The sequence below is a fragment of the Epinephelus lanceolatus genome, chromosome 7, assembly GCF_041903045.1.
Source record: "Epinephelus lanceolatus isolate andai-2023 chromosome 7, ASM4190304v1, whole genome shotgun sequence".
NCBI classification, from domain to species: domain Eukaryota; kingdom Metazoa; phylum Chordata; class Actinopteri; order Perciformes; family Serranidae; genus Epinephelus; species Epinephelus lanceolatus.
The window spans coordinates 10764623-10790824 of record NC_135740.1 but is presented as its reverse complement, the minus strand read 5'-3'; the positions used below and the strand labels follow the sequence as shown (position 1 = coordinate 10790824).

General features: G+C 41.2%; 1 protein-coding gene across 8 annotated transcripts; it reads left to right on the top strand.

Moving 5' to 3' along the window:
• Positions 1 to 1100: 1100 nt before the first annotated feature.
• Positions 1101 to 25184, top strand: LOC117261464 (centrosome and spindle pole-associated protein 1-like). 8 transcript variants are annotated; one of them, XM_033633864.2, is made up of 28 exons: positions 1101 to 1230; positions 3464 to 3611; positions 3939 to 4011; positions 4710 to 4813; positions 5380 to 5445; positions 6459 to 6781; positions 6888 to 6973; positions 7067 to 7163; positions 7542 to 7647; positions 7855 to 8132; positions 10445 to 10569; positions 12262 to 12403; positions 13085 to 13196; positions 15344 to 15491; positions 15607 to 15783; positions 16114 to 16226; positions 16468 to 16617; positions 16780 to 16923; positions 17555 to 17668; positions 18279 to 18345; positions 18643 to 18769; positions 20427 to 20566; positions 20651 to 20779; positions 22374 to 22414; positions 22579 to 22639; positions 23216 to 23325; positions 23491 to 23647; positions 24759 to 25184. In XM_033633864.2, exons 2-28 carry the CDS (start codon positions 3513 to 3515, stop codon positions 24929 to 24931), a joined length of 3462 nt encoding a protein of 1153 aa, XP_033489755.2. In that variant the 5' UTR covers positions 1101 to 1230; positions 3464 to 3512; the 3' UTR covers positions 24932 to 25184. The 8 variants fall into 8 exon arrangements, with proteins under 8 accessions (XP_033489755.2, XP_033489756.2, XP_078025318.1 ...); XM_033633865.2 differs by having other exon boundaries at positions 1109 to 1230; positions 3485 to 3611; XM_078169192.1 differs by having other exon boundaries at positions 1117 to 1230; positions 3510 to 3611; positions 7542 to 7599; positions 15607 to 15735.
• The last annotated feature ends 1018 nt before the right edge of the window (positions 25185 to 26202 follow it).

Here is a 26202-nt window from a genome sequence, read left to right as displayed (position 1 = left end):
GCAGGATAGTGTGGTTGCAAAAGGTTTTAGGCTTTTACAGTTTTTCCCCTCCAAGGACATGAATGCAACATGTGTTCCCCCAAAGAAAGCATGGTGGTGTCAAAAGGAGTGAGGTGCTAATGGTCTGTTACCTCTTGATGCCAAACAGCTGAGCCACCACATGTCAAGGTAGAAAGGACAAGTGAAAAGACAGGAAGTGTAACACATGGCCTTCAAAATGAAAGCATAAACCGTTAAGTGATAAGGTAACTGCGACACCTTCAGCAACTATAGAGCTGTGTTGGATTATTTCAAACATTAAGATTATGGTGTAATATTGCAACTGCAATCGAGCTTCTCCTGCATCTTTTTCTTGTGAGTTATTCTGGTTGTGTATGTCACGAGGAAGGAAATTTGCAATCTCACAAGCGAAGTGTATCAAGTGTACAATGCTTCAGAGTGGAACCATAGCTAAGTTATAAAGAATAACTGGCATGCAGCAGTACTAAGAAGATAATTGTTATTATACAACAGTCAGTTCCTGAAAAGTTACACTGAATGATCTATGTACTCATGCTCCTATAATAAAAGTATTAAGTGATACTGAGCTGTTCTAATATGAAGGGGGCCGAAAACAGGACTTCAGAAACCAAAGGGGAAATTATAGCCTTGCCTACATAGACTGATATTTTTTCTTTTCAATTTGCCACAAACTAATGAACACACAGTAAGGGGCCCACATGAAGATCATGCACGGTTGTACTGAGCCAGAAATGGGAATGGTATCATGGGCTAAATTGCCATATGATATATTATGACACAGTACTGCCCATATCCATCACGGTAAAGGTGTAGTACAATAAGCCTCATATGTCACAGTTATCTAAAATGATACATCATGATATCTGGTGAGATAAAAAGGAAAGTATAAAATGACTAATGCATTATGAATTGATGAACTTCAGAAAACTGAGATGAAACAATGAACCAAGATGCATAATGTCTCAGCCCCTTAACACGCAGATGCTAAGTATAACCACCTTAGAAACAATGTCGCAATGGTGGCCCGAAGGGTGAGTACAGCTGGTTTCTCACAGGGATTTTATTTTGACAATCAAATCCGGAAGTACTGTTATATGATGATGAACTTGTTAGTGATGTGCTCAAAGTGGACGAACAAGGCACCGCCAACATTTGCGAGCTAGCAAACATTGCCTTATCCGGTAACGTCATACTCAGCATCGGTCAATGGTAGGTTTTGTTTAGTACTAACGTTTATAATACCGATAATTACCGTAGAAAGCCAACGCTAACTCGGCGAGGAGCTCGTCATTAGCTAAGGTTAGCTTTCCTAGTTTTTGTCTCGTTCTTTACTTTGGGTTTGCCTCTCTTTCAGTTAGAGCTAACAAGCTAGCTAACGTAAGCTATTGGTTACTGTAAACTAACTAAACAATCACTACTGTGTTACATACATTATTATTTTTCATTCTAATAATAATTGTGTTGTTGTAATGATAGCCGCTAAGCCAATACCGTGAACGTTAAGCGGGTTAATGTTATCTGCAGGGAGTGTGACGCTATCGTGTTCATTGTGGTTGCCTGACAACGGAAAATTAAAGAGACAGTAACGTCTCGACCTGACTGTTAATCAATATTTGTCAGCACCAAGTTGTGTAGAGTCGAATGATGTGTGCCTAATATCAATACTATGTTGCTGACAGTAATTATTCAGGTGAACGTTAGCCCTTCTGCTCTATGTGACCCCTAGTTTCCCCACTAACGTTACTTTAAAAACAAAATTCAAGTCACCCCAACAGTGATGAAAGGCCGCAAACGGACGTTTCCCTGATGAATGAGCTCCACAGATAATGCATCACTATAGTGACACTAAGGAACTAAATAGTGATATTATTTCCTGTAGTCTTTGGTTGTGATGAAATGTTTTATTTTTATAGTCTATGGATGGAAGCTGTATACATTTGGCCCTCCATGGCACACTATTGAAAACACTTTTTCAAAGCGTTATTAATTATTGTAGCTATTCAATAACCGTTCTTATCTTCACTAACTAAGATTATCAGTTTTGCAGCCTGGAGTCAGTTATCATTTTACATAACAAAAACCTGGGATGCCAGGACGTAGATAAAACAGAATGCAGTGATTTGCAAATCCTTTTTGACCTATGTCCAATTGAATTGAGTACACAGGGGAGATATTTAGTGTTTAAACTGATACATTTTAATGTTATTTTGTGAATGCACTCATTCTGCAGTCTGGTCTGCAGGCAGGCCTGTCTAGTGCCTGCTCTCTTACTATGAAGCTACGCTGTTGTAATACGTGCAGAATGTGTCTCGTTGTTTTGCTGGACTGGGCATGGACATGGAAAAAGATGTTGCCTGTATTGCAGCATATGTTGCCCCAAAACCTGTATGTACCTTTCAGCATTCATGGTGCCCTCACAGATGTCTAGGTTACCCGTGATACCATGGGCACTTACACACCTCCATACCATCACAGTTGCTGGCTTTGACCTTTGTACTGTTAACAATCTGGATGGTCCTTTCCTTTTTGGCCTGGAGGACATGATATCAATGATTTCCAAAAACAATTGAAATGTGGACTCGTCAGACCACAGCACACTTTTCCACTTTGTGTCAGGTCTTCACAGATGAGCTCAGCCTCAGAGAAGTTGGCGGCGTTTGTGAATGTTGTTGATTTATGCCTCTCACTTTGCAAGGTAGAGTCTGACCTGGTGTTTGTAGATGCAGTGATCAACGGTGTTTACTGACAATAGTTTAATGAAGTGCTCCTGAACCCATCTAGTGATATCCTTTATACAATCATGTTGGTTGTTAATGCAGTGCTGTCTGAGGGGTCAAAGGTCAAGGGCAGTCAGTATTGGTTTTCAGCCTTGTCCTTATGTGCAGAGATTTCTCCAGACTCTCTGAATCTTCTCATGATAGTACGGATTTTAGATGGTGAAATCCATAAAATCCATAAATTCCTTTCAATAATACGTTGAGAAATGTTCTTTAACTGTCGGACTTTTGCCCACACAGTTTTTCACATAGAGGTGAACCTCATGCTCTACTTGCTTGTGAATGCCTGAGCCTATTGAGGGTGCCCCTTTCATGACCAATAATGATCCTATCATCTGTTACCAATGAACCTGTTTACCTGTGGAGTGTTCCAAACGTGTTTTTGAGCATTACACAACTTTCCCAGTCTTTTGTTGCCCAACTTTTTTGGAGCTCGTTGCAGGCGTCAAATTCAGAAGGAGTGTATATTTGCAAAAAACAGTTGAGTTTATCAGTTTGAACATTAAAAATCTTGTCTTTGTACTCTATTCAATTAAATATGACATATGAGTCAAAAAGGATTTGCAAGTCATTGCTTTCTGTTTTTATTTACATTTTATATAATGTCCCAAATTTTGGAAATGGGGGTTGTACAGTTTTATTTTATGCTCTTATATTATGCCAAGCATGGCATTTTGTGTTCTCAGTTGGGTTGTATGACTTTGCCAAAAGGAGATGGATGATGAGCTGGAGAGCTTCATCAGGGCGCGGAAGGCCAGAGTGGCTGAGGACAAAGCCAGTTTAGAGCAAGACCCTCCTTACATGGAAATAAAGGTGTGTTGGTAAGATGGTTGTCAGGTTATTGGCTTCTGGATGAATAACCATTTATTATATACATTTGTTTTGTTAATTTCTGATCGCTATAACCTTTTATTTCATAAAGTGCAATACAAATACAAAGAAGTAAATTATGCATCAGCTTATTTTCTGTGGACAGAAAGCAGAACAGATTTAATTGTAACTGAAGGAAAGTATTGAGTGTTTAAGCTCTTTTTGTATTTGTTTGGAAAGTTATTGGCAGAGCACTGGGATGTCTCTTTTCCAGTGATCCTATTGTGCATACCTTTCAATGCATGATGTTCCTCTTTTTTTGACTGACAGGCAAAACCCCACAGAGCTTATGGATCCACTGTTAAAGAGAACATCCCTCCCAAGACTATAGCACAGGGGAAAGGTACAGTTCAGTTCTACATTTCCCTCATTTAAACTCCTAAATGATTCTTTTCATAAAAGATGAGCAAATCACAAAATCTCTAATTAATAGTAAATCGTGATTTGTCGTGTTGTCATGTGGGCAATGTTTGTCTGGGTAGATGCTAAGCTACAGTTGGCAATTTTATAAAAAATACTATTTTTTCATTGTGTCACATTTCTTGCCTCTGATGTTTTCAGAAATAAAGTGTACTGTTTACCTCTAAAAGTGGCCGGTGCTTGGTTTTGGCTCCACTATATCCAACATGGCAGCCAGGCCACAAACCTTCTCATTTTACAGCAAAACAAATTACTAAAATATGTTTCATAAAACACTTGATGGCAGAAATAGGCAATGCAGTAACAGAATTGTATTTCATATTTGATCAGTGCTGCCTTGTTTGACAGCTGCGTTTGAGGCTCCTCAGCTCTGATTGGTTATTTTTGGCGCTGTGAATTCTTGCAAATGCCATTAGGAGCACTATGAGGAGAACATGATTTTTTCACAGACTATCTATCTCAGGTACTACGGTGTGGATATATTAACAGTTTCAGCCAAAATGACAAAAGGTAATTTTTATTCAAATACCAACTGTAGCTTTAAGGAGGCAGTTTTCTTGTTTTGGCACCAAACTCTTCGCCTCATGTCTCTATTAAAAATTGATGGATGCGTTTTGTTAGAGGACAGTTGCACTGTGGGTCTGCCCCTCGGCATAGAGTACGAGAGGAAGAAACAGAGGCTGCAGCATGAGCTCCGTATGGACTACAGGCGCTACATGGCTCAGGTGACTGTCACTGACCTACCTGCTTACTCATGTGTTTGGCTGTAGCAAACACCCTTTGTTCTAGATCTGACAATAGTTTGTGTTTAGTTTTAGATTGAGATGAATTGTACTAGAGGTTGTACCCTTTGCAGCTATTGGTATCCCATGATCGATGTAGCGTTCAGGTATCCTCAGCAGTGTTTACAGTCTGGAAATATCACATGACCAAGATGTGTTTACCAGGCATTTAAATTTAGGTGGGTGTTTCCTGCATTTGGTAATTTAATATCAACAGTTGGCATAAACTTCTAGATATGCTGTTAATTTCATGGTGCTATGGAAAAAATACAGCACAAATACAGTACATTTACCATTAACCTGTCATACCAGATATGTTCAAGTTAAATATCACAAATTTCACAGTATACACAGGCTTTATTTGTGCTAATATTACACAGGTGGGTGAGGATCCAGTCTTTGGGGTTGGGGCTCAGGGATGAACTCCTTTTAACTTTAGATATTAACTTAAGCTCTGAAGAGTAAAAGTCACAATGTTGGAGTCATGATAGTAACATTTTATGTTACAGAAAAAGCACTTGGATCATGGAGAGCCTGGACCATTAATTCACCTTGATAACAGGAGGTCTATCAAGGTAAATGTCTTCTTTTAAATGACCTAATGATGTCAGCTGATTTGAAAATCATGTCTTTGACTGGAGAGGGTTATGTTTAAAAAAACATCTGTGTCAGTTGCTGGCATATCACAAATTTAACTAAGAACCTCGACTGTTTTACCTGCCACCTTTTTTTAATGAAAGAAAATAAACTGAACCTCTTCATTACTGGATGGCTGCCAAAATCTGTGGAACACTAACTTGAAAGAATTAAGTGATACAGAAACCTCATGCTGACTGTCTCATTCAGTATATAGAGATTTAATAAACAACCCCAAGGTGCTGTTTTTTTCCCCTAAAAATAAATACGAAAACACACTTAAGGTACATTGTGAAAATGAGCAGTTACCACTGTTGTTTAGATGATTGATTCCCAGCCAGGGGTACTTGTAGCTCTGAGTGTACTTCTGCAGTTTTTAGTGGGCTCATGGAAAGATAGTAGAGTAGCTCAAATCATTTGACAAATGGAAATTACAATTTGATGAAAAGAATATGTCTACATATTCATTTGCTATAACACCTGAATGTTCTGTAACTAAAAATAGCACATCGTGAAAACTAATCATGAAGTGAGCGTGGTCGAGGTAAGTCGCTAAAAGTAATGCATATGTGGTTGACATATATGGTTAAAATAAACAGGTAAAGGAAGTGGATAAATGGTTGAACTGGATAGCTGAGAATAACGGATAAATATTTGAAATAGTCAGCTTCATGTAATAGGGCGACGGTTGATGTTACTTTGATGATGTTGTTGCAACTTTTCAGTGTGGCAGTGAATGCTTAGTTTTCCCCTCAGCGCAAAAGGATACAATGTTTTTTGAGTGTTCCCAAAAATACTGACTAAGGTGACAGAAGTGGTTGGGAACCACTGATTTAGATTTAACAAAATAAATTGTACATTTGATTGCACCCAACTTGGCATTGATGCTTAAAATTGACAATAAGGACCTGATGATATCTTCACACTCTGTTTTTGAACATGTTTCCTTCAGCAACACCTGCTTGAAGACCAGACAGGTGTTCTTCCCAAACAGCGACCCCCCTCACGGAGGGATGCAGCCACTCTAACAGAGGACAGTAGGCGGTTGCACAGGGCTTTGCGCCTTACTGAGGTTAACACTCTCAGTCCTGAGGAGGACGAAGGGCAGTCGTCTGTACTTCCCAGGCATTGTGACAGGCTGGGGAAGCTAGCGGACCAGGAGTCAGAGGAGGAGGAGTACTTGAAGGAGCTGGAGCTGATGGAAGGAAGACGGCGCAGGCATACAGGGGGTGAGACCAGTTATGAGAAGAGACGATCCAATAAGACTGACAGCAGGTATGTTGATTTATGTGTGTATGTTGAAAGCATGTTATAATATAGCTGACTTGTATGTCCTTATTGATCATTCTCTGTCAATCTGTTTTTATCTGGCTTTTCTCAGGGAGAAGAGGGAGAATCTAGCCGGCAGGGGATCGAGAGCACTGACCAAAAATGAGGATGCTGAGTTTGCCACTGGCCTTATAATAGGTTAAAGGACATTTTGTATTTTGCAGATAACTCACACCAAACAACTAGAGTATCGACGGCCCCCCTTATTGTTTATTGGTATCATCTTTTCAGGAGTAGCTGATACAGAAGATGCCTTACAGAGGAGGAAGGAGCGCTATAGACAGGAGCTGCAGGAGCAGATAGCTGAACAGCACAGGAACAAGAAGAGGTGCGTTGTCAGTAATCCTTGTTCTTCCATGTACAGCATTACACCGGTGTAATATTCTCATTTTAGGCAGGTAGATGACACATATTCACAGCGCTGTTCAACTGCTGCAACATTCTAATACTACAGGCAGTTATCCTGTGTTTGAGTGATCATGAATGATAGCTAAGCCTCTGAAGGGCTGAATGTCCATCCACAGATTCGGCTAGCTTCCATCCTGACAACACCTAATGTGTCCGTCAAGGGCCTTGTGTCTTGTTATTGAGCAAAACCCTGAACCTCTACTTGAGCTCTTGTTGGAACATCCTGCAGGGTGACGTCATTAAATGCGTAGCATGTGTATCTCTGTTAAACAACTGTACATGTGTGTCCTTATTGCAGGGAGAAAGATTTGGAGCTGAAAGTTGCTGCAACGGGGGCAAACGATCCAGAGAAACCGGTCAGCCAGCATCTGACAACCAACTCACATTTAGTTTGGGTCAAGAAGGTTGTTGATTATTTTTAAGGTCACAGTGGGTAGATACAAATTTACTGGCCATTTTAAGTATTTTACCCTTCATCTACATTTGTAGAGCATAATCTGTGAATCAGTATTGTGTCTCAGCCAACATGGATGATATTTTTGGGGAGACGTCAAAGGGATTTTCAATATATCTCATAAACATATTTGTTTATCTTTCAATTTTGTTTTCAGCCTGACCGCATCAGACAGTTCGGACTGTGCAGGAGAGAAGATCGGCAGGTCTTAGAGCCTTCAGCAACAGGAGAGAGTGAAACATCATCCAGAGTTCTGCCTAATAATGTGAAGATAGGCGTTAGAAATCGAGAGATTCCTCCTCCTGAGCAGCCCCATGTTGCCTTCCAGTCCCCTCTGCTGGAGTACAGCTCTGCCCTGGGCCTTGGGGGAGAAGGTCTGTCTCCCAACAGCCAGCCTGCTGCCCCCTCCTTCCCCAGGGCCATGGACACTCCCAGGTATCCCTTTTCTTTAAACTTCATGTAAGCTATAATTCTCTTGATTTCAGTCTTGGTTGATTTGGCGTCATGTTGTCACTGTGGTAACAGCTAGTGCAGTTTAACACTACATAAACAGCTTGCTGTGGCTGGTGATTATTGCTCCAGTACTCCCTGTGATTAAAACAGATTCACTGTCAAAAAATTGACCAAATTGTCTTTTTTTTGTAGACGCATCATTGATGAATCATTGTCGTCAGTGCTAACCTCGGTGACTAATGGGACGATATGCTTACCTCCTGATATATTATCTTAATACTTGTGATTTAATTTATGATTTATCATGGTATTTCTTTACTGTAGCCCTTGGGAAAAAGTTGAATCATACACTTTTAGAGACTATATCACGAGAAATACTTTTAATAATAATGCATGTCAGTCAGTCAGTCTTTGTCGCTGTCATTACAGCGGTGCCATACGCTGTAAAGAAAAGTAGTTAACTATTGTTTTCATGGGCGTTTTTCACAGTTTATTCCAGTGAAGCACTTAATGACTTGCGAAATGCTCTGTGAAAGATGCCATATTAAACAAACTTTACTTAATTACTTACTGACGAAAATGTACAAACTGCTACATTTAGCTATCCGTGCTCATCAAGCTTGTAATGTTTCCCATACATTGATTAATTTGTGGCAGCAGCCACAAAATTATTACTGAACAGTGCCTTTCATTATTTTACATATTTATTTTTTTACTGTAAGAAACAGGTAAAATCTTATTCTCAGTCCCTCAGTCTTTTTAATCTCTTTCTTTGTTCATCAGACCGCACATAAGGCGAATTAACGAGGTCATGCACCTCCAGTCACTAGGAGACTATTTGCCAGAAGGAGAGCAGGCAGAGGCACTGGCTTCTAGCGCTGGTGTACACAGTGGGCTGGGTCTAATCTGTGTAACAGCAGCAACAGAAAGTTTGCTGATCTGGCAGGAAGTTTGCACTGAGCTGGCTGAATTGAAGTTGCTATTCCAACAGTTTAATGTCTGTATCCTCTGACTATCTGCCATTTTCTGCTTTATCACTTTGGGTTTGTTTTTCTTTAAACTGATATGACGTCATGTTACCCATAGACCAACACAGTAGTTTGTGTATGTCCTGGTCATGTGAAGGCAATTTGAATCCAGCACGTGAATGGCAGACTCTGCCACTAACAATAAAAAAAACAGTGTTTCCTTAACATCTTGAGAATTATAACTTTAAACTATGTGGTCAGTTTTGACAGATGGCTGTTTTTGCCAAGTTGCTGGCAGGTTATTTGACACCTAATTTTTATTATTGTAAAAAATAAACTTGAGTATAAATTAACTTTAAATTTAAGACTATTTTTTGCCTTTTTAGTTAACCTCATACTGTGCAGCTCTGATTATAATAGAGAATAGGATGAGTGGTAGTGAGCTATGCAAAGCACTGTGGGACTTAAAGACACGGCAGCTACGGTAGAGACTGAGTACAATTAGACGATGTGTATGAGTTATATCTTATCTGGTTTGAAAACACGGTCAATCATCATGTCATTTCCAGTAAATATCACAATATAAAAATGTTTAAAAAGTACAAACATAGAAAGACAGCAAGTACTCACCCATCTTTTAAGTGGTTATATCTTAAGTATGATCTCTAGCGCACAGCTGACAGGTACAGTGGTTTGTTTACATGACGTTCCTGAAGTTCATATTTCATGGCCTCAGTGTGGACAGAGAGGCACTTGCTTGCTGTTAGGGCACAGTGTTCAGCCTACATATTTGCAGAGGGAAATATTTTTACTGGACGTTATGAAAGGAGAGATTTAAATAAGTCGGACTTCAACAGATGTTCCTGGTCAAAAGCTGCGTAATGGAAAGCCTGAGCTCAGCAGCGCTTATGATAAAGCTGCTTGCTGTGTGAGAGAGACAGAGATGGAGAGAGGGGAAGAGAAGGTGGAAGTTAGATCATTGCACAATGTTTCTATAAGTTAATAACTTACTCAGAACACTCCTCTATGACCCACTCGCCTGAAGCCTGTGATATTTTCTAACAAGCTTACCCGAACTGCCTGACTGCATCATCATCTGACTCTTTGACCAGTCCATTCTTGTTTCTTGTCTCTGTTCAAGAAGCAAAGTATGGATGCTACTTCTGAGAATGCATTGTTTTCTGACATTGTTGCTTATTCTCTATACATAATATCCAACACCTAAATCTACAGATATAGCAAGAAAAATAAGACCTGCAGAAGGTTTTAGATTTGAGATGACACTGTAATATAACAACACTGACAATTTGATATCATACTTTGTAGCTCCAGAATCCCCTTGTTTCCTCCACATCCTCCTTCAACTCTCAGTGAAAGCTACAGGAGCCCATATGGAGAGCCCCACCACTACTACGGCACCAGAAACCTGCTTGACCCAAACATGGCCTACTGTAAGCACTAGTCTCCTCTGTTAAATGGGAGTAAAACTAGTTGTCTTGATGATAGTATACAGTACAGGCCAAAAGTTTGGACACACCTTCTCATTCAATGCGTTTTCTTTATTTTCATGACTATTTACATTGTAGATTCTCACTGAAGGCATCAAAACTATGAATGAACACATGTGGAGTTATGTACTTAACAAAAAAAGGTGAAATAACTGAAAACATGTTTTATATTCTAGTTTCTTCAAAATAGCCACCCTTTGCTCTGATTACTGCTTTGCACACTCTTGGCGTTCTCTCCATGAGCTTCAAGAGGTAGTCAATCAATGGGGTTGGGACCATCAGTTGTGTTGTGCAGAAGTCAGGTTAATACACAGCTGACAGCCCTATTGGACAACTGTTAAAATTCATATTATGGCAAGAACCAATCAGCTAACTCAAGAAAAACGAGTGGCCATCATTACTTTAAGAAATGAAGGTCAGTCAGTCCGGAAAATTGCAAAAACCATCAAGCGCTACAACGAAACTGGCACACATGAGGACCGACCCAGGAAAGGAAGACCAAGAGTCACCTCTGCTTCTGAGGATAAGTTCATCCGAGTCACCAGCCTCAGAAATGGCAAGTTAACAGCAGCTCAGATCAGAGACCAGATGAATGCCACACAGAGTTCTAGCAGCAGACCCATCTCTAGAACAACTGTTAAGAGGAGACTGCGCCAATCAGGCCTTCATGGTCGAATAGCTGCTAGGAAACCACTGCTAAGGAGAGGCAACAAGCAGAAGAGATTTGTTTGGGCCAAGAAACACAAGGAATGGACATTAGACCAGTGGAAATCTGTGCTTTGGTCTGATGAGTCCAAATTTGAGATCTTCGGTTCCAACCGACGTGTCTTTGTGAGACGTGGAAAAGGTGAACGGATGGATTCCACATGCCTGGTTCCCACTGTGAAGCATGGAGGAGGAGGTGTGATGGTGTGGGGGTGTTTTGCTGGTGACACTGTTGGGGATTTATTCAAAATTGAAGGCACACTGAACCAGCATGGCTACCACAGCATCCTGCAGCGACATGCCATCCCATCCGGTTTGCGTTTAGTTGGACGATCATTTATTTTTCAACAGGACAATGACCCCAAACACACCTCCAGGCTGTGTAAGGGCTATTTGACCAAGAAGGAGAGTGATGGAGTGCTGCGGCAGATGACCTGGCCTCCACAGTCACCGGACCTGAACCCAATCGAGATGGTTTGGGGTGAGCTGGACCGCAGAGTGAAGGCAAAGGGGCCAACAAGTGCTAAACACCTCTGGGAACTCCTTCAAGACTGTTGGAAAACCATTTCAGGTGACTACCTCTTGAAGCTCATGGAGAGAATGCCAAGAGTGTGCAAAGTAGTAATCAGAGCAAAAGGTGGCTATTTTGAAGAAACTAGAATATAAAACATGTTTTCAGTTATTTCACCTTTTTTTGTTAAGTACATAACTCCACATGTGTTCATTCATAGTTTTGATGCCTTCAGTGAGAATCTACAATGTAAATAGTCATGAAAATAAAGAAAACGCATTGAATGAGAAGGTGTGTCCAAACTTTTGGCCTGTACTGTATATCACACTCAGTGAACATATTGGTAGTATGCCATACAAATATGCTATGATATATGATATGATAATCATATTTTTAGAGTGTTTAATTTTTCTGTCCAGATGGCCCCTTGTCTGTTCCTGGTGCTGGTCTTCCCATGTCCTACTGGAACGTACCACCAGGGGGAGCTTTGCCCAGCCAGTATGGTCACCACAGCCCTCACAGCCAGCACAGTGGGAGCAGCTTCCCTGAGCCTCCAATACAGTAAATATTTCCTCTTTAGTGCTTTGGCCTAGACAGCAGAGTCAGAAGATTAAACAGGAAACACACAGGCATCTTATTCTTCATCATTTGGTGGTGCTGTCAACTCATTTCACTGAAACTTACTGTTTTGGGGCATATGAGCAAAAACCACAATGGTGTAACCTCTTGTAATCAAAGTCAAAGTCCATTTATTTGTCTCCCTTGGGAGAAATTTGGATTAGAGACAGGGTACTGCTGCTTAAACAGTGCGAAACATACAAACAAAAATACATAGAAGACAGTAAAACATTCAGCACCTAAAAAAAAAAACATACTGGTAACCAGATAGGGACCAGCACATTAGAGTGCTGGTACACATTAGAGTGCTGGTACATATTAAAGTGCTGGTACATATTTAAAGTTCTGGTTCACATCAAGGTGCTAGTACACATAAGGGTGCTAATACACCATACACAGAATATAGTACATATAAAGGTGCTAATCTGCCTTACAGAATGGACATTGTGTTAACATCTACTTGTGTAAACCTTTTTGTCCCATTATATTGGAGAATTGACTAGTAACCATAGTAGGATTGCTTTTGTCACGTAAAACAGAATGTCATTTTAGGGAAATGTAATAAGACACTGTAACAGGACAATAGAATAAAATCCTGGTGTCATTCTGCAACTTTCCTGACAGGTCTAGCAACGACCCTGCAACTGTGGACTTGCACGGCAGGACTTTTCCTTCAGACAGAACCAGATCAACCAGGGAGAGGATTATGAGCTACAGGGAGGCTTTGAAACAACAGGTAGGTGAAACCTCCCTACTGCCATCATCTGTTATAATAATAATATTAATAATAATAATAATAATTTTCCTCTAAAACACAAAGAACTCGTGGTGGTTGGATCTAATGACTGTATAATAACAACATAACCAATATGGGTGTCAATCACACATCACAATACAATATTATATCAGTTCTCTATACAACGACACAATATCAGCTGATATGGAAGAGTCTGCCACGATACGATTTTAATTTGATGCAAGTCGGGGCCTGTGATCGACTTGAGATCATATCAGTGAATATTTCCTTTGTCTTTTTGTTGGCGGCCTGCCATTATCTGCCTGTTGCTAGGCTGCTGGTACTGTTTGAATGTTTAGGAATGAGGCACACTTGGAAGGAAATGGTGACACAGATGTACTGCAACCTCTACAGTGTATGAATGTGTATGAACAGCATCACCTTGGCTTGGGTCCTATTCGGTTAGAGACAACTTTGGTAGGGAGTATGAATTAAAGTGGTTGCAGGTAACTTTTAACTTTCACTGCATCCTAGTGTGTGGTATGTTGGCAGGAAGCTTCCAGGAGAGGAAACAGCGAGCTTTACAGCAAGGTAAAAGTGATCTAGATTAGACTAAAAGCTGTAGTGTAAGCTAAATTACACCCTTAGATCCTCATTCATTTGTTGATAGAGTCAGCTGTAGAAGTGTGTGAGACCTCTCCCTGCTCAGCTGTTACGTTATATCCCTCTGCCACCTCAGTCTTATCCCAGTCCTTATCTTTGTCCTCTAGTAACTCTGTGATACTGAAGCTACAAAAATCCTTTCTCCTTGTCGCCCTAGTTAGCACATTTTGCCACATGATCACTGCGGGCTCACATAAAGCTGTACCAGGTGGCTCATTACTGATGTACTTGGGTTGTTTGTTGGGTTGATTTTGGGACTTAAACTGATAGTTTGGATCTTCTGAAGTGAGGATGTAGGAGGTAGTTATCCACAGTCAATGTATTACATATAGTAGATGTCAATTGGCATGCCCCCAGTTGGAACAGCAGGCAGGAGTACTCCCACAGAAACCAAGCAATGTACTGCTGTGGAGGGGTCAGCAACAAAATGTATTTTAGCCATCTAAAAAAATCACTTAAAATGTTTGATGTATTGAATATTTTACCTGCTTTACTTTTCCCTCAGACAGCGATTTCCAACAGGGAATTGAAGCAGTTATATCTCTCTATTCAAAGCTAGACTCCACTGAGAAAAAAAGTAATTTAACATCACTGAACACAGGTGCTGCTGGTCTACTGCTGCTTCATTTGTATTATTCTGTGACTTTGCCATTTGTTGGGATTCACCAAAGTCACACATTGAGACAGCGGCAGACCTGCAGCTCCCGTGTTGAGTGAGCAAAAATGACTATTTCTCAATGGAGTTAGGCTTTGAAAAGAGCGATATAACAGTCTCAGTTCCTTATCAGAAGTCGCTGTCTGATGGCAAGGTAAAGCGGTGAAAATGTTCTCAATATATCAAACGCTTAAACTGAAACTGATTTTTTTAAGGTGGCTAAAATACAATTTGCTGCTGCCTCTGTCCACGGCAGTACCTTGCTTAGCATCTGTGGTGGTTGCTTCTCCAAAATGGGGGCATGCCGACCGCCATCTCCTGTATGTAATAGGCTGACTGCGAATAAGTACCTTATGCAAGCCCACTCCAAACATCCAAACTATTCCATTATCTTTTAATGATCTTTGATAGGTTACGGCGGTCAGAATACCAATATTAGGACATTAGGACATTAGGACCAGAGTGTATTTTTATGCTCATACCAACACATATGCCTCTTACATTTACCTGGCCTCTGTATTCTATTTTTTTCAGGTTATAGTTTTGTTTTTGTTTTTTGTTTTTTAAATTGGAGTTCTTTTTAAAGCATCTTGATTAATTTGATTTTTATCCAACAATTATACTGCAAGACATTGTGATATATTTTGACCACACGGGTTTACCCAATGCATCACTGGCTCAGTTTGAGGTAATTATACTCATACAAAGCACTGAAAAGCCGGTGTTGTGAAGAGCATTAGCTGCTGACAGAGAGAATTTCTTAGGGTTTAAAGAATAAGGATTTGTCATGTGAGGATTTCGGTGTAACCTAGAACATACTGTACTGTAGATCCAGGAGCAACAGGAACAGAGGCGTGTGGAGAGGGAGGAGAGGGAGCGTTATGAGGCCCAGCTGGAGGCTGACATGAAGAACCACCAACCCTGGGGTCGAGGTGGAGGAGGAGCCCCGCTCAGAGACAGCACTGGAAATCTTATCGGTATGTGAATAGATAGTCTTTTTTTATAGTTATATTCTTGTTTTTCCTGCAAAATGATCACACACATTGTTCTGTTCACAAATGACAAGTTCCTACCTGCTGTTCTTGTTGCCAGCTGACCTCAACCAAATGCACAAACTGAACGAGGAGGCCTACAGCAACCCGGAGCAGTGGCAGAGGAGAGCCACGGCTGCCATGACGGCCCGCCGGGCAGAGCTCCCTGACCCCAATGAGAGAGTCTCTGGTACTGTAACAGATTGCAGTAGCCATGACACTAGTGACAGGCTCTCTGGTACCGTATCCATCTTTCTTCTTAATGTATTAAAGCCATGGACAGGAATATTTGAATCATACATTTCACATATTAACAAAGCACTGTAAAATACAAAGAAAACAGACTGACACTGCTGACTCTATGAGTGCTTAGAGCTCACTCATGCCTATTTTCAAAAGTCATATTTGCAGCTGAGCAATAAACACTAGCACCACTAAGGTTTGTGCTTACATGGTCTGATATACTGATGACCTCAGCTGCTGCTCCTCAGTGAGACTTTTTTTAGAAGAGAAAGTTCTTTGGTATTCCTTGTAGAATGTAGAATTCTTCATGTTTCCATCTTTGTAGGTTTCACCCATGTCCAAACCCCCCAGTTTGCCAGAGGCAATGTGTTTGCCAACCAGCCCAGCCAGCAACAGCTCCATGAGCAGGACAAGTACAAAGCTTACCTCAAACAGCAGGTATTGCCGAGTTTCACTTCTGCTGGTAGCCGACCACCCTTTTGACATTCTTTTCTCTAGAAATTTAGCAAGCTGCTTGTAAAAAACTGCAAATACATTTAAGTTTACCAGCACAAACCAGGGAGAGGTTTGTTTTGTTTGTTTTGCAAGAATATGCCCTCTGGTCTGCAAGTAAAAGTTGTTTGACGTTTTGAGGCTGTGTTAATGAATTTCTGTCTCATTAATCTGGGTTTGTTTAAAGATTGATGAGAAGATGCTTAAAAAGGCGGAGGAGAGGGAACGAACAAGACTGGAGGAGGAGAAAGAGGAGAAGAGGCTGGCGGAGCAGAGGGCTCGTATCCAGAGAGAGTATGAAGAAGAGCAAGAGAGGAAGAAACGAAAGGAAATGGAGGTGAGGACCTAAAAATCTTAAGTTGTGGGTTTACATTTGTGTCCAATAATTGCACTTGATCCTTTAATTATCCGAAAAAAGTAGTCTACAGGGAAGTGTGATAACATTTGCAGAAGTTCAAATTGACTCGCCAGTTCTCCCCCTTTCCTCTGTGTCTCTTAGCAAAAGGCCAAGAATGAAGAACTAATTCAGCTGGCTGAACAGAGGAAGAAGGAAATGGAGAGAAAGAAGAAGGAAGCGGAGGAGAAGGAGAGCGCAGCACTGAGGAGGCAGTATGAGAGGGAGAGGCAGGCGCGGCTGGAGGAGGTTAGTTCAGACTCCATGGCGACAATCACACTGCAATTTAGAGACATTAAAAAGTTACAAGTGTCAACTGGGAAGCTTTGAAGATAAGAAAATGTTAGTCTCAATATCACCTAAATTGTGTAATCATTATTTTGCTGTATAATTATTATACAGTTATTATCATACAGATATAATCAGCAAACTTTCAGTTCTAGCTGTGTAATCTGTCTGAGCATGTACCTGTTGAGGATTAGTCCTCTCAGGCAGTGACAATAAAATCAACGACTGGAACTTTAATGTCTTTCCTCATAAGGACATTTTATGTCGTCCAAAAGATAATTTTGCTTGATGATCCATGTGATAAAATGTTGCCTTAGGTCTTACAGTGCTGTTTTGAGTTGCAAAGACCCAACACAAAGACTATAACCGACAGTCAGCTGACTGTAGTATAGTATAGTGTGTTCTAAACCATTTATATATTTATTTTTTTGTACACTGCTTATAAATGTTAAATCAGTGGGTAAAGGATTGTTAGGTAGCATGTCCCTTTTTGTAGCCACTCTTGATATTTCAAGTCAGAGGGTGATAACCATCAAGTTTCATTTTATTAACCTGTAGATTTATGCATTTAATGGGTGGCTGTGTGTTGTAGGTCCCCAGGGAGCCGTCACCTCCAATCCCCACCCTGCAGAAGAAACATGGGCTACGCCAGTACACCCCCAGACCACCCACTGCTGACAGCCAGCATTCTACTGCCCCCCTTTCTGTGAGTTTCGTCTCAGCCCAGTCTCAGAGTTTTCGGGGTTTTTTTTTTTTTTTGTCTTTGCTGATTTAGCATGTTGTATCAGCATCGGCGAAAGTAGAGCCCGTCGAGAAATGAAATCACTCTGATTAGCTGTTAAGCACTTGCTACATGAGGTAGGATTATTTTTCTTTAGCCATTGAGCTCTTTAACAGCTCTTTAGTTTCGTGATGGGTTGTGTTATTGTTCATCACCACATGGTTAGTATGCTGTGGTTAGGGTTCTTTCAACACTGGATTGTGTTGTTAATGTGCTAACTGGCTAACTAGCATCAAGAAGGTGTTCCTGTTTCCCTTTTTGAGTGATGATTGTGTAGAGTTATTTCACCACACACAGGTGCAGAAAGAACGTATGCGCTGGTTGACTGATGGCTGTAGTCTTTGTGGTGTGTTCATGTGCAGTTTTTTGGGCCTGGGTAAGGCCACGTCAGGCAGCACAGCAGGGGGCCTTCATCGCTGCTAGTTCTCTGGAGTCAGTTTGGTGTGTCTAGGCCTTTAAGCTCACACACAGCAACGTCTTCCTCCAATGTGTATTTTTGTTTTCATAACTTTATCCTCTTCTTTGTGTCTCTCAGGAGCGCTCTCTGTCTGGTCTCCAGTCCCCTCCTGTCCCTGCTTGTAGGAATCAGCTTCGCGCTGCTGGTACTGTATCAACAAGGCAGTTAAAAATGTCATCTGAGCAAAGCAGTTGTTTGCCATATCTGCAGTGTCATATTTGGTTCTGTCAGTCCCACTGACGGCATTAAAATGTTTCAACAGGTGGTAAAACTTGTTCCACAGCTCCTGGGCTAATATTGTTTCACATCTGTCATATTACCCAGTTGTTAAAGCTTAGTACTGAGAATCTGTACTGTTTGTAAAAACACTGTAGCAGACTGTGTGTGTGTGTGTGTGTGTGTGTGTGTGTGTGTGTGTGTGTGTGTGTGTGTGTGTTTTCAGGTGACCAGCGGGATGTGTTCAGTGAGCTGTCAGCGTTGCGTCGGCAGCTTCGCAGTGAACAGAAACGAGTGGAGGGTCGTCTGCAGCAGGCCGACTGGGAGGAATTAGACTCTCCACTGAGTGACAGGTCAGACCCAGGCACATGCATCACTCTTATTGTAAACCTTATTTATCACATGGAGTGCAACATTTTGCGGACATATTTAGTCACATATAGGTTTCTTACCTTCAGTACTGCGTACATTTGACACATTGGATACACTGGTAGTTTTGGATCTGTTGCTCTGATATTTTATCAAATTGTATTCTGTAACATGACAACAGCAACTTGTTTCTTGGTTAGTAGCAGATAACAGCAGAATGACTGCAGAAAACATTAACAATAATTAAAACTTTTTTTTTACATTAAACTGTCAATCTGAAAGATTTTGGTGACACCTGTAGTTAGAATCAGAATCACCTTTATTGTTTCTGTTACTGATCATCACAGCAAATGTAGTCAAGTTCTACAAGTCACAGATTTCTGGGGCCAGCAAAACAAACTATTGTTTTAATAAAGATTTCAGGCAGTAACTGGCTGTTTTCCATCATTCTGTGAGCAGACATGATGTATTTTTACGCTGCAGTCTGTGGACAGCAGGGTACTGTGAAAGTGAAAGTTGGTTATCTTGCTAAGTTGGAGGTGTGCAGTCTGTTGCCTGCAGCTCTTCATCTAACAGCTCACTGTGGCTGCTCCATCTTCTTCCATTACTCCCTGCAATATTTCAAACTGATCCGCTGTCACAAAGTGTAGAAAATGGTTGTTGTGTTGTTTTGTATAGAAATCTTTGATGAACAATAGCAGAAAGGGCTAACCTTACAGACACATTGCATTTCCTGTGACCTCCTTCATAACAGAAGTCAACTCATGTTTCGCCAGTTAATGTGAAGCTGCAGCAGTAGGAAATGTTCCATTTACGTCAGCTGTAAGTAGTGAGAGGAGGCGGAGCTGTTAGGGCAGCGTAGTGTGTGTGTGTGTCAACTTTTTGTAAGCAAGAAAGTGCTGCTGGTACTGTTGTATCGATACTGTGGAACATGAGTATTGAAATATTTGTAATATTCAGAATGTATTGATGACCTGACATATTTAAAAGCAGTCCTACACTTCAGTGTTAAAGATGATTAATCTTTGAATTCAGTCATAACAGCTAAGCTGTTACTTCAGTTGGTTCCTCTTAACAACAACAAAAAAATCCTGGTATCCCTGGCAATATTTTTGCCTGGTAATAAAGTTATTTGATAAAATGACATATCTTAACAGTGATCACTAATTAGCTAACACCTTACGCCTAAATTGCAAATATAGTATCAGCTGACTGATGTTAGTTTTGTCCAGTGACAGTGTTTTTAATTCTGCAATTTTTTTAGCAGTGGTGAACTCAAAGGACTTATGGTTACAAGCAGTACATCAGGTTGATCATTTTTAGACTAAACTTTGTGCAGAAATCACACAACCCTGGTAACTCTGCATGAAAATAATGTATGAATGTTAGAAGTAAGTGATGGTGTTGATGAAGGGGTACTTGGGCTGTGCTGTGGGGGCCCAGTTGCCAGAGAGGTTGGGGACCAGTGTTTACCCCGTCATACAAAGTTAAATCTAAGATCCTGGTAAATCCTGATTTGCCCTTTTTTCCTCAGATCACTTATCATTAGCAGTTTGTGTGAGATTCTTCTGTGCCAAATAAGTGACTGATGCCAATTTAGTTTATGAGCATTTGTGTGTGTTCCTGTCTTTATTTGCGCAGGCACAGAGAGCGTCCCCAGGTGGACGTGTTCGATATGGCCAGGCTGCGGCTCCAGGCGCCGGTCAGACGGCCAAACTCCAGAAACGTGGAGCCCAGAAACCTGCTGCGTATCCACGACTCCCTTCAGCTGAAATACACAGGTAATACACAAGTCTTACAGTCTTAATGGTACGCAAAGCAGCATTATTAGCTGTGACTGGTTTGTTTGGGTGTTTGTGAATCAGACGGTGAGTCCAGGCTGGGCTTCAGTGACGTTCCTAAGCCGGAGGAAGGAGGAGGAGGAGGCAGGAGAAGGCGGGAATACAGGGATCCGTATCACCAGTTCAGCAGCCAGAGGTCAACAGTCCAGGACGGTCAGAGCTCACTACAATTTTAAGTCCTATTTATCCCTTTGCAGTAGTTTCAGTTACAGCTGTATCTGTGGTGGAACAGTTTATGTAAGTTTGTTCACTTATATCATGCTAGGTCGGCAGTTGGCTGAATTTTTATGCCTTTTAAAATAATTATGTAAGTTTCAAATGTTGATGTTAGGAATGAATATTTCTTCTATATGGCCCAATTAACACCTGATATTGACACATGATCTGTATCTGGATAATGAAGTCCAATCAACAGGCTTTTGCAATTACACCAGGTGTTGATAAACATTCTTTGGCCAGCTTGTCAACACTTGTAAGGAGTTAATTTACTAAATGCAGACTTGCTAGCTACGGCTGCTGTTTTTAGCTTTTACTGTGCTTATTCCAATTAGCAGAATAAGGTGGAGTTAAGGTGATTTCCGATGGTAAGCAACACTCTGCCTGATTACCTGCTTGGATCATGGTTTCACTGTGCTCCTCATGTGACAGGCAGAAGAGCACTATGCAAGTAAATGTCAAGCACCTGTGTGTGGTAACCATGGAAACAATATCATATGTCCCTCATCACAGGTTGCTGTGTTGACACATAGTGGCAGTCCCAAGGCGTTTTCCATTTTCCAGTTTCCCTGATACCTTTCCTTGAGTCCTCTCCTCGTGTCTTAGTCCTGCCCATGGGAGATGGGAGTGGAGGAAGCGAGGAACGGATGCAAGGAGAGAGGAGTCAAGGCAACAGGCATTTAATGAAATGAGACATCTTACTGAAATGAGACAATAACTGAAAACAGCCTCTCCAATTATTAAAGTAAAGCAAGCCTCCATTCTCCTGGCTTTTTGAAATGTATTTTAGGAATGGGGACGTCCTTCAAAATGGAGCGCTGAGATCGATTTCTGGTCACAAGCCAGAGGATTGAGGAGCTGAGGAAGCACATAATCGGGAAATGGGAGAGGCCCCCAGTGTTTGATGCATAGTTAGGAATATTAGCATAGTTGTGTCTGCCTTAAGTTGACGCTATATGTAGCCTTACCTGATACATCCAGTCTTATGTTGATGCTCTGCCATGCAACCCCCCTGTTTGTGTCCCGATAACTGTTTAGAAAACAGTTTTATAATTCAGGGAACTCACACATGGCAGTCACCAGTCATTTTTCCATTGATTTGCGCTGTGTTTTGTAGAAAAATGTTCAAGACAATGCAAGTGTGGCAGGGGGCGGGCATGTGTGAGTTGAGCACGACTGCTACAGTTTCACAGGACTGCCCGCTTGTTGCTACACCTGTCAAGTTGACCGCACCTCCCTACCTGCCCACTTGCCTCTCATTGAAAATGAATTACTAGTTGTGTCACCTGCTCCCTGTCTGAAGTGTCTGAATGCACTGCAAACTGGACTACCTTCAGAAGTCTGTTCCCATCTAATTCCAATCACAAAGTATTTAGTGTGACACTTGTGTCAACGTTCACTTTCCGTATACAGGCTATCCAGATGCAGATCACATGTTAATGCCAGCTGTAATTACGTTCAGTGGCTTCCAATATTTCTGTGGTAGTGAAAAGGAAAAGAGAAATTAAGTAATGTTATTCTTGTGTTTCAGATTATTTTGACCTGTTGCCACCACAGCAAAATGATTATCTGGTGAGTTGCAAAGAAATAATTGCTTGGTTTAAATAAAGCATCCATACTTCAGCTACAAAAATTCCTTACATGATTCTGTCTGGTTTATATGTACTGTTATATCCACTGTCTAACTTGTGAGTAGTGGAGTGTAAGTATGAAAAGAGTTGTGTTTTATGTTCCAGAGGAGTGTGCTGGGGGGGTCTGCAAGAGGTTCTCTGCTGGAGTCAGAGAGTGCTTTCATTGGTAAGAGCACCATGATGCAGGTGTTGTTATAAAGGCACTTTCACTGTCATTGTATGTCAAATATCTGCACCTCTTGGATGCACGATGAAAAATGTAATCATTTGGAATTGTGGATCTCTCATTTACACAACATACTATTACTATAGAACTGGTGTATTTTTTTAGTCTCAAGGCAGAAAGTGAATATTTTGATACTCTAAACACAATAAGATGGTTTGCTTGGCTTTCATCTGAAACAACAACAACAGTTAGGTAATTATGAATCTTCACAGCTTGAAATAATTTAAGGTTGACTTAACCCAAAAACAGAACTCTGCATCAAGTACATCTCGCTCAATAAAGGACAGGCAATTTAAAGTATTGTTATTATATTGTGTGTCTGTGTATACAGTATATACTATCTAGTATCACCAGGTTAATGTAAATATAGAGGAGGAGAGGAGCGGAGAGGGTGGAGAGATGTGGGGACAACAAACTGTAGCACAGTGTGTCCTCTTCAAGTTTGTGTCATTGAGATGCCTGGGGCTAATTTTGCCTCTGGGTTTATGTGTGTTTGTGTGTGTGTGTTGTGTTAAGACCCCCTAGGCGATGCCTTTCCAGTGCCGCAAACCCCAGAGCTTGAAAAAGCCCCTCTGCTGTCAGCCAGGGAGAGGAGGAGGCTGGCCAAACAGCCACAGCGTCCCCAGGTATGCTGCTTTACACACCACACACATACCTCACAGTTTCCTGATGTGTGGTGCAGCTTTAACAATAACTATGTGGACTTTGAGTTTAAGCACAGCTATTAAATAATGGACAACTCTAATTGTGTGTTGTTTGTTTTTGATTTTCATGTCTTCTGGTTGTTTCAGGATCGAGCCGCTTCCAGCCAGCCCTTCAGCCAGCGTGATGACTACTCTGCCCACTCAGGTAACAGACTGCAGCAGGAAGCTGAGCCCAGCGGTGACATAGGGAGCCGGGACAGGACAGGTCGTCTGATGGCTCTCAGTCGTCGTGGCAACACAGCAGGTACCACTAGAATGGTTCAGTTCTGCTTGTTCTTGTATTTTATGTAGTTCCAGTTTCGTTGGACGAATGCAAATCTCGGCAAAGCATATCAACTTCTGTCTTGACCTGTATTTACTTTTCAGGTAGGAGAGGCATTTAATTTTTGAAAAGAAAAAAAAATGCTCATAACTATGTAAGGGATAATGTATAATGAGCCGGTGAATACTGGGAAAATAACTCCCGACAGGGGAGTTATTTTCCCAGTATTCACCGGCTCATTATACATTATCCCGCTTATTACACGGCTAATTATCAGTTAAATAAATAATGTTGTCTACCTCTGCGAAGTGCATTAAAACCGACCGGATTCGACAACTTTTGGTGAAAGTTTTGTACTCACCCAGGCTTAGTGGACTGAACCGAGGCATAAAACTCGCGTAAAATGTCATTAAGCATGACTGCCGAGTGTGTATTCAAATCCGTCTTCTTTTGTTTTTGGCAGAGAAAGTCCGTAGGTATTGTTTTTCTTCAGCGGCATCCGTTAAAATCAGCCACTTCTGTTTGTTTTTTCCCTCGGAAGTTGTTTGACAGCTGCAGTGTTGCAGGGCAGCATCCCTAGCAACGCTGGGCTACATAGCAACTGTGTGTAATGACCGTTGCTACTAGCAGCGGTCATTACACAGTAATATCAGACCGCAGAATGCCGCTACTGACCAATCAGAATACAGCATTTAATAGAGCCGTGTAATAACAAACAATAATTTGGCGCCCCCCCTGTAGTAACTCTGAGGACCCCCGTTGAAAAACCAGGCAGTAGATTATTTGTCTTAGATGTCTGAATTAAAATTTTAGCCTAGGGCTTTAATGGGTTGCAAAAGCCAAGGGGGTGTTTTAATACAGCCAGTATTCAAATAACCACGGGAGCTGTTGATTATAGGTGGATATAGAAAAGCATTGCAATTATTCTGCAGCAAATATTTGTTTAGATGTTATTAATTATCATATACACACAGTGAGGTCTGCAGCAGTTAATGAACGGTGATTCTGTCATGCAAACAGCTGGTTTTAAGAGCAGGTGGGTATCCGAGTTTGTTATTTAACTCTTTAATGTTTCACTCTCTGTGTTCTTCAGGAGCAGCAGACCTGTCTGATGACAACTCCTCCCCTCCCCGGTTTTCTCTCGGCAATCTCAACCATCAAGGCTCTGTGGATACTATCTCCACAGATTCCTGGATGCGACCAGGAACATCGGACACACTGAAATGTTTGGACCGACCATCAAGGAGGGAGCGGTTGAAGACGTAGCATTGTGTCCCTGAGCTCGCCTCAACACACCTGCCCCCTCTGATCATGAGATCATTGTTTGTTTTAACTCACAGCTTTTTGTGACGGACAGACACTTCTGTATGAATGTCTAAAAAAAACGATACTAACGGGAATGTACTTTCAGTTAAATGACGTCAGAGAACCTCAATATCTGATGTCACAGTGAGAATTCTTGTTTGTTTACTATTTTATTAATAATTAAATTATGTTTTAAATAAATTATGTTTTAATTATATGAACTGTGTTTTGATTGTTTCACATCACACACTCAGGGTCTGCCACAGTTAGCCCACAATGAACTTGATGCACGTTTTAAAATTTCTGTTTACATAAACATTTGTGCTTCTCCTGTCATTCATGTGTGTAAAACATGGCAGCAATTTTGACTTCACTGACATTTAAATGTATGCTATGTACACTACATTATATTTAATATAAATGAATGTAATTTAGTTTGACATTTTGGGAAGTAAACTCACTCTCTTGCCAAGAGTTAGATGAAAAGATCAATACCACTCTGTTCAATATGAAGATATAGCCAGCAGTTCAGTTTGGCACAGGAAACAGCTATAACTGAGAAATCAAACTGACTTGATTGTTTAAAATTGTAATAAATACTGAATAAAAAGCAACCCTTATTCACACACAGAGTTAAAAATGCCATTAAAGATTAGACCTTTGCGCTGTGCTGGATCGTCATGGTGAAGAGGGATGATTTACTGGTCGATCTACATCCTAACCATCGCCTATGGTCATGAGCTCTGGGTAATGACTGAAAGAATGAGGTCGTGGATACAAGCAGCTGAAATGAGTTTCCTCACAAGGGTAAGGAGCTTGGACAGTTCTAGGGAACTTGGAGTAGAACTGCTACTCCTTCGCATTCAACAGGGTCAGTTGAGGTGGTTTGGGCGTCTGATCAGAATGCCTCCTGTTAAAGGTGTTCTGGGCACAGCCCACTGGTAGGAGGCCCCGGGGCAGACCCAGAAAAAACTATCTTGTCTGGCTTGGGAACGTCTCGGGGTCCCCCAGGAGGAGGCTGGAAAGTGTCGCTGGGGAGAGGGACGTCTGGAATACATTGCTTAGTCTGCTGCCCCCATGACCCAGCTTCGGATAAGTGGTTGAAATGGATGGATGGGTTAGACCTTTGCACTCAAGGTCATGCAACATTAATAACACTGCATTAATGTCCAAGACACTGTTAGAAAAGTAGCAGTGCATGTATTAAAACAATCAACATTTTGACCTATAAC

What these genes read in the sequence shown, in the direction of transcription:
- LOC117261464 (XM_033633863.2), top strand. An exon ending in ATAACAGGAGGTCTATCAAG is followed by an intron (nt 5,446 to 6,458) that starts GTAAATGTCTTC and finishes TGTTTCCTTCAG; the next exon opens with CAACACCTGCTTGAAGACCA. An exon ending in CACTAGTGACAGGCTCTCTG is followed by an intron (nt 15,784 to 16,113) that starts GTACCGTATCCA and finishes CCATCTTTGTAG; the next exon opens with GTTTCACCCATGTCCAAACC.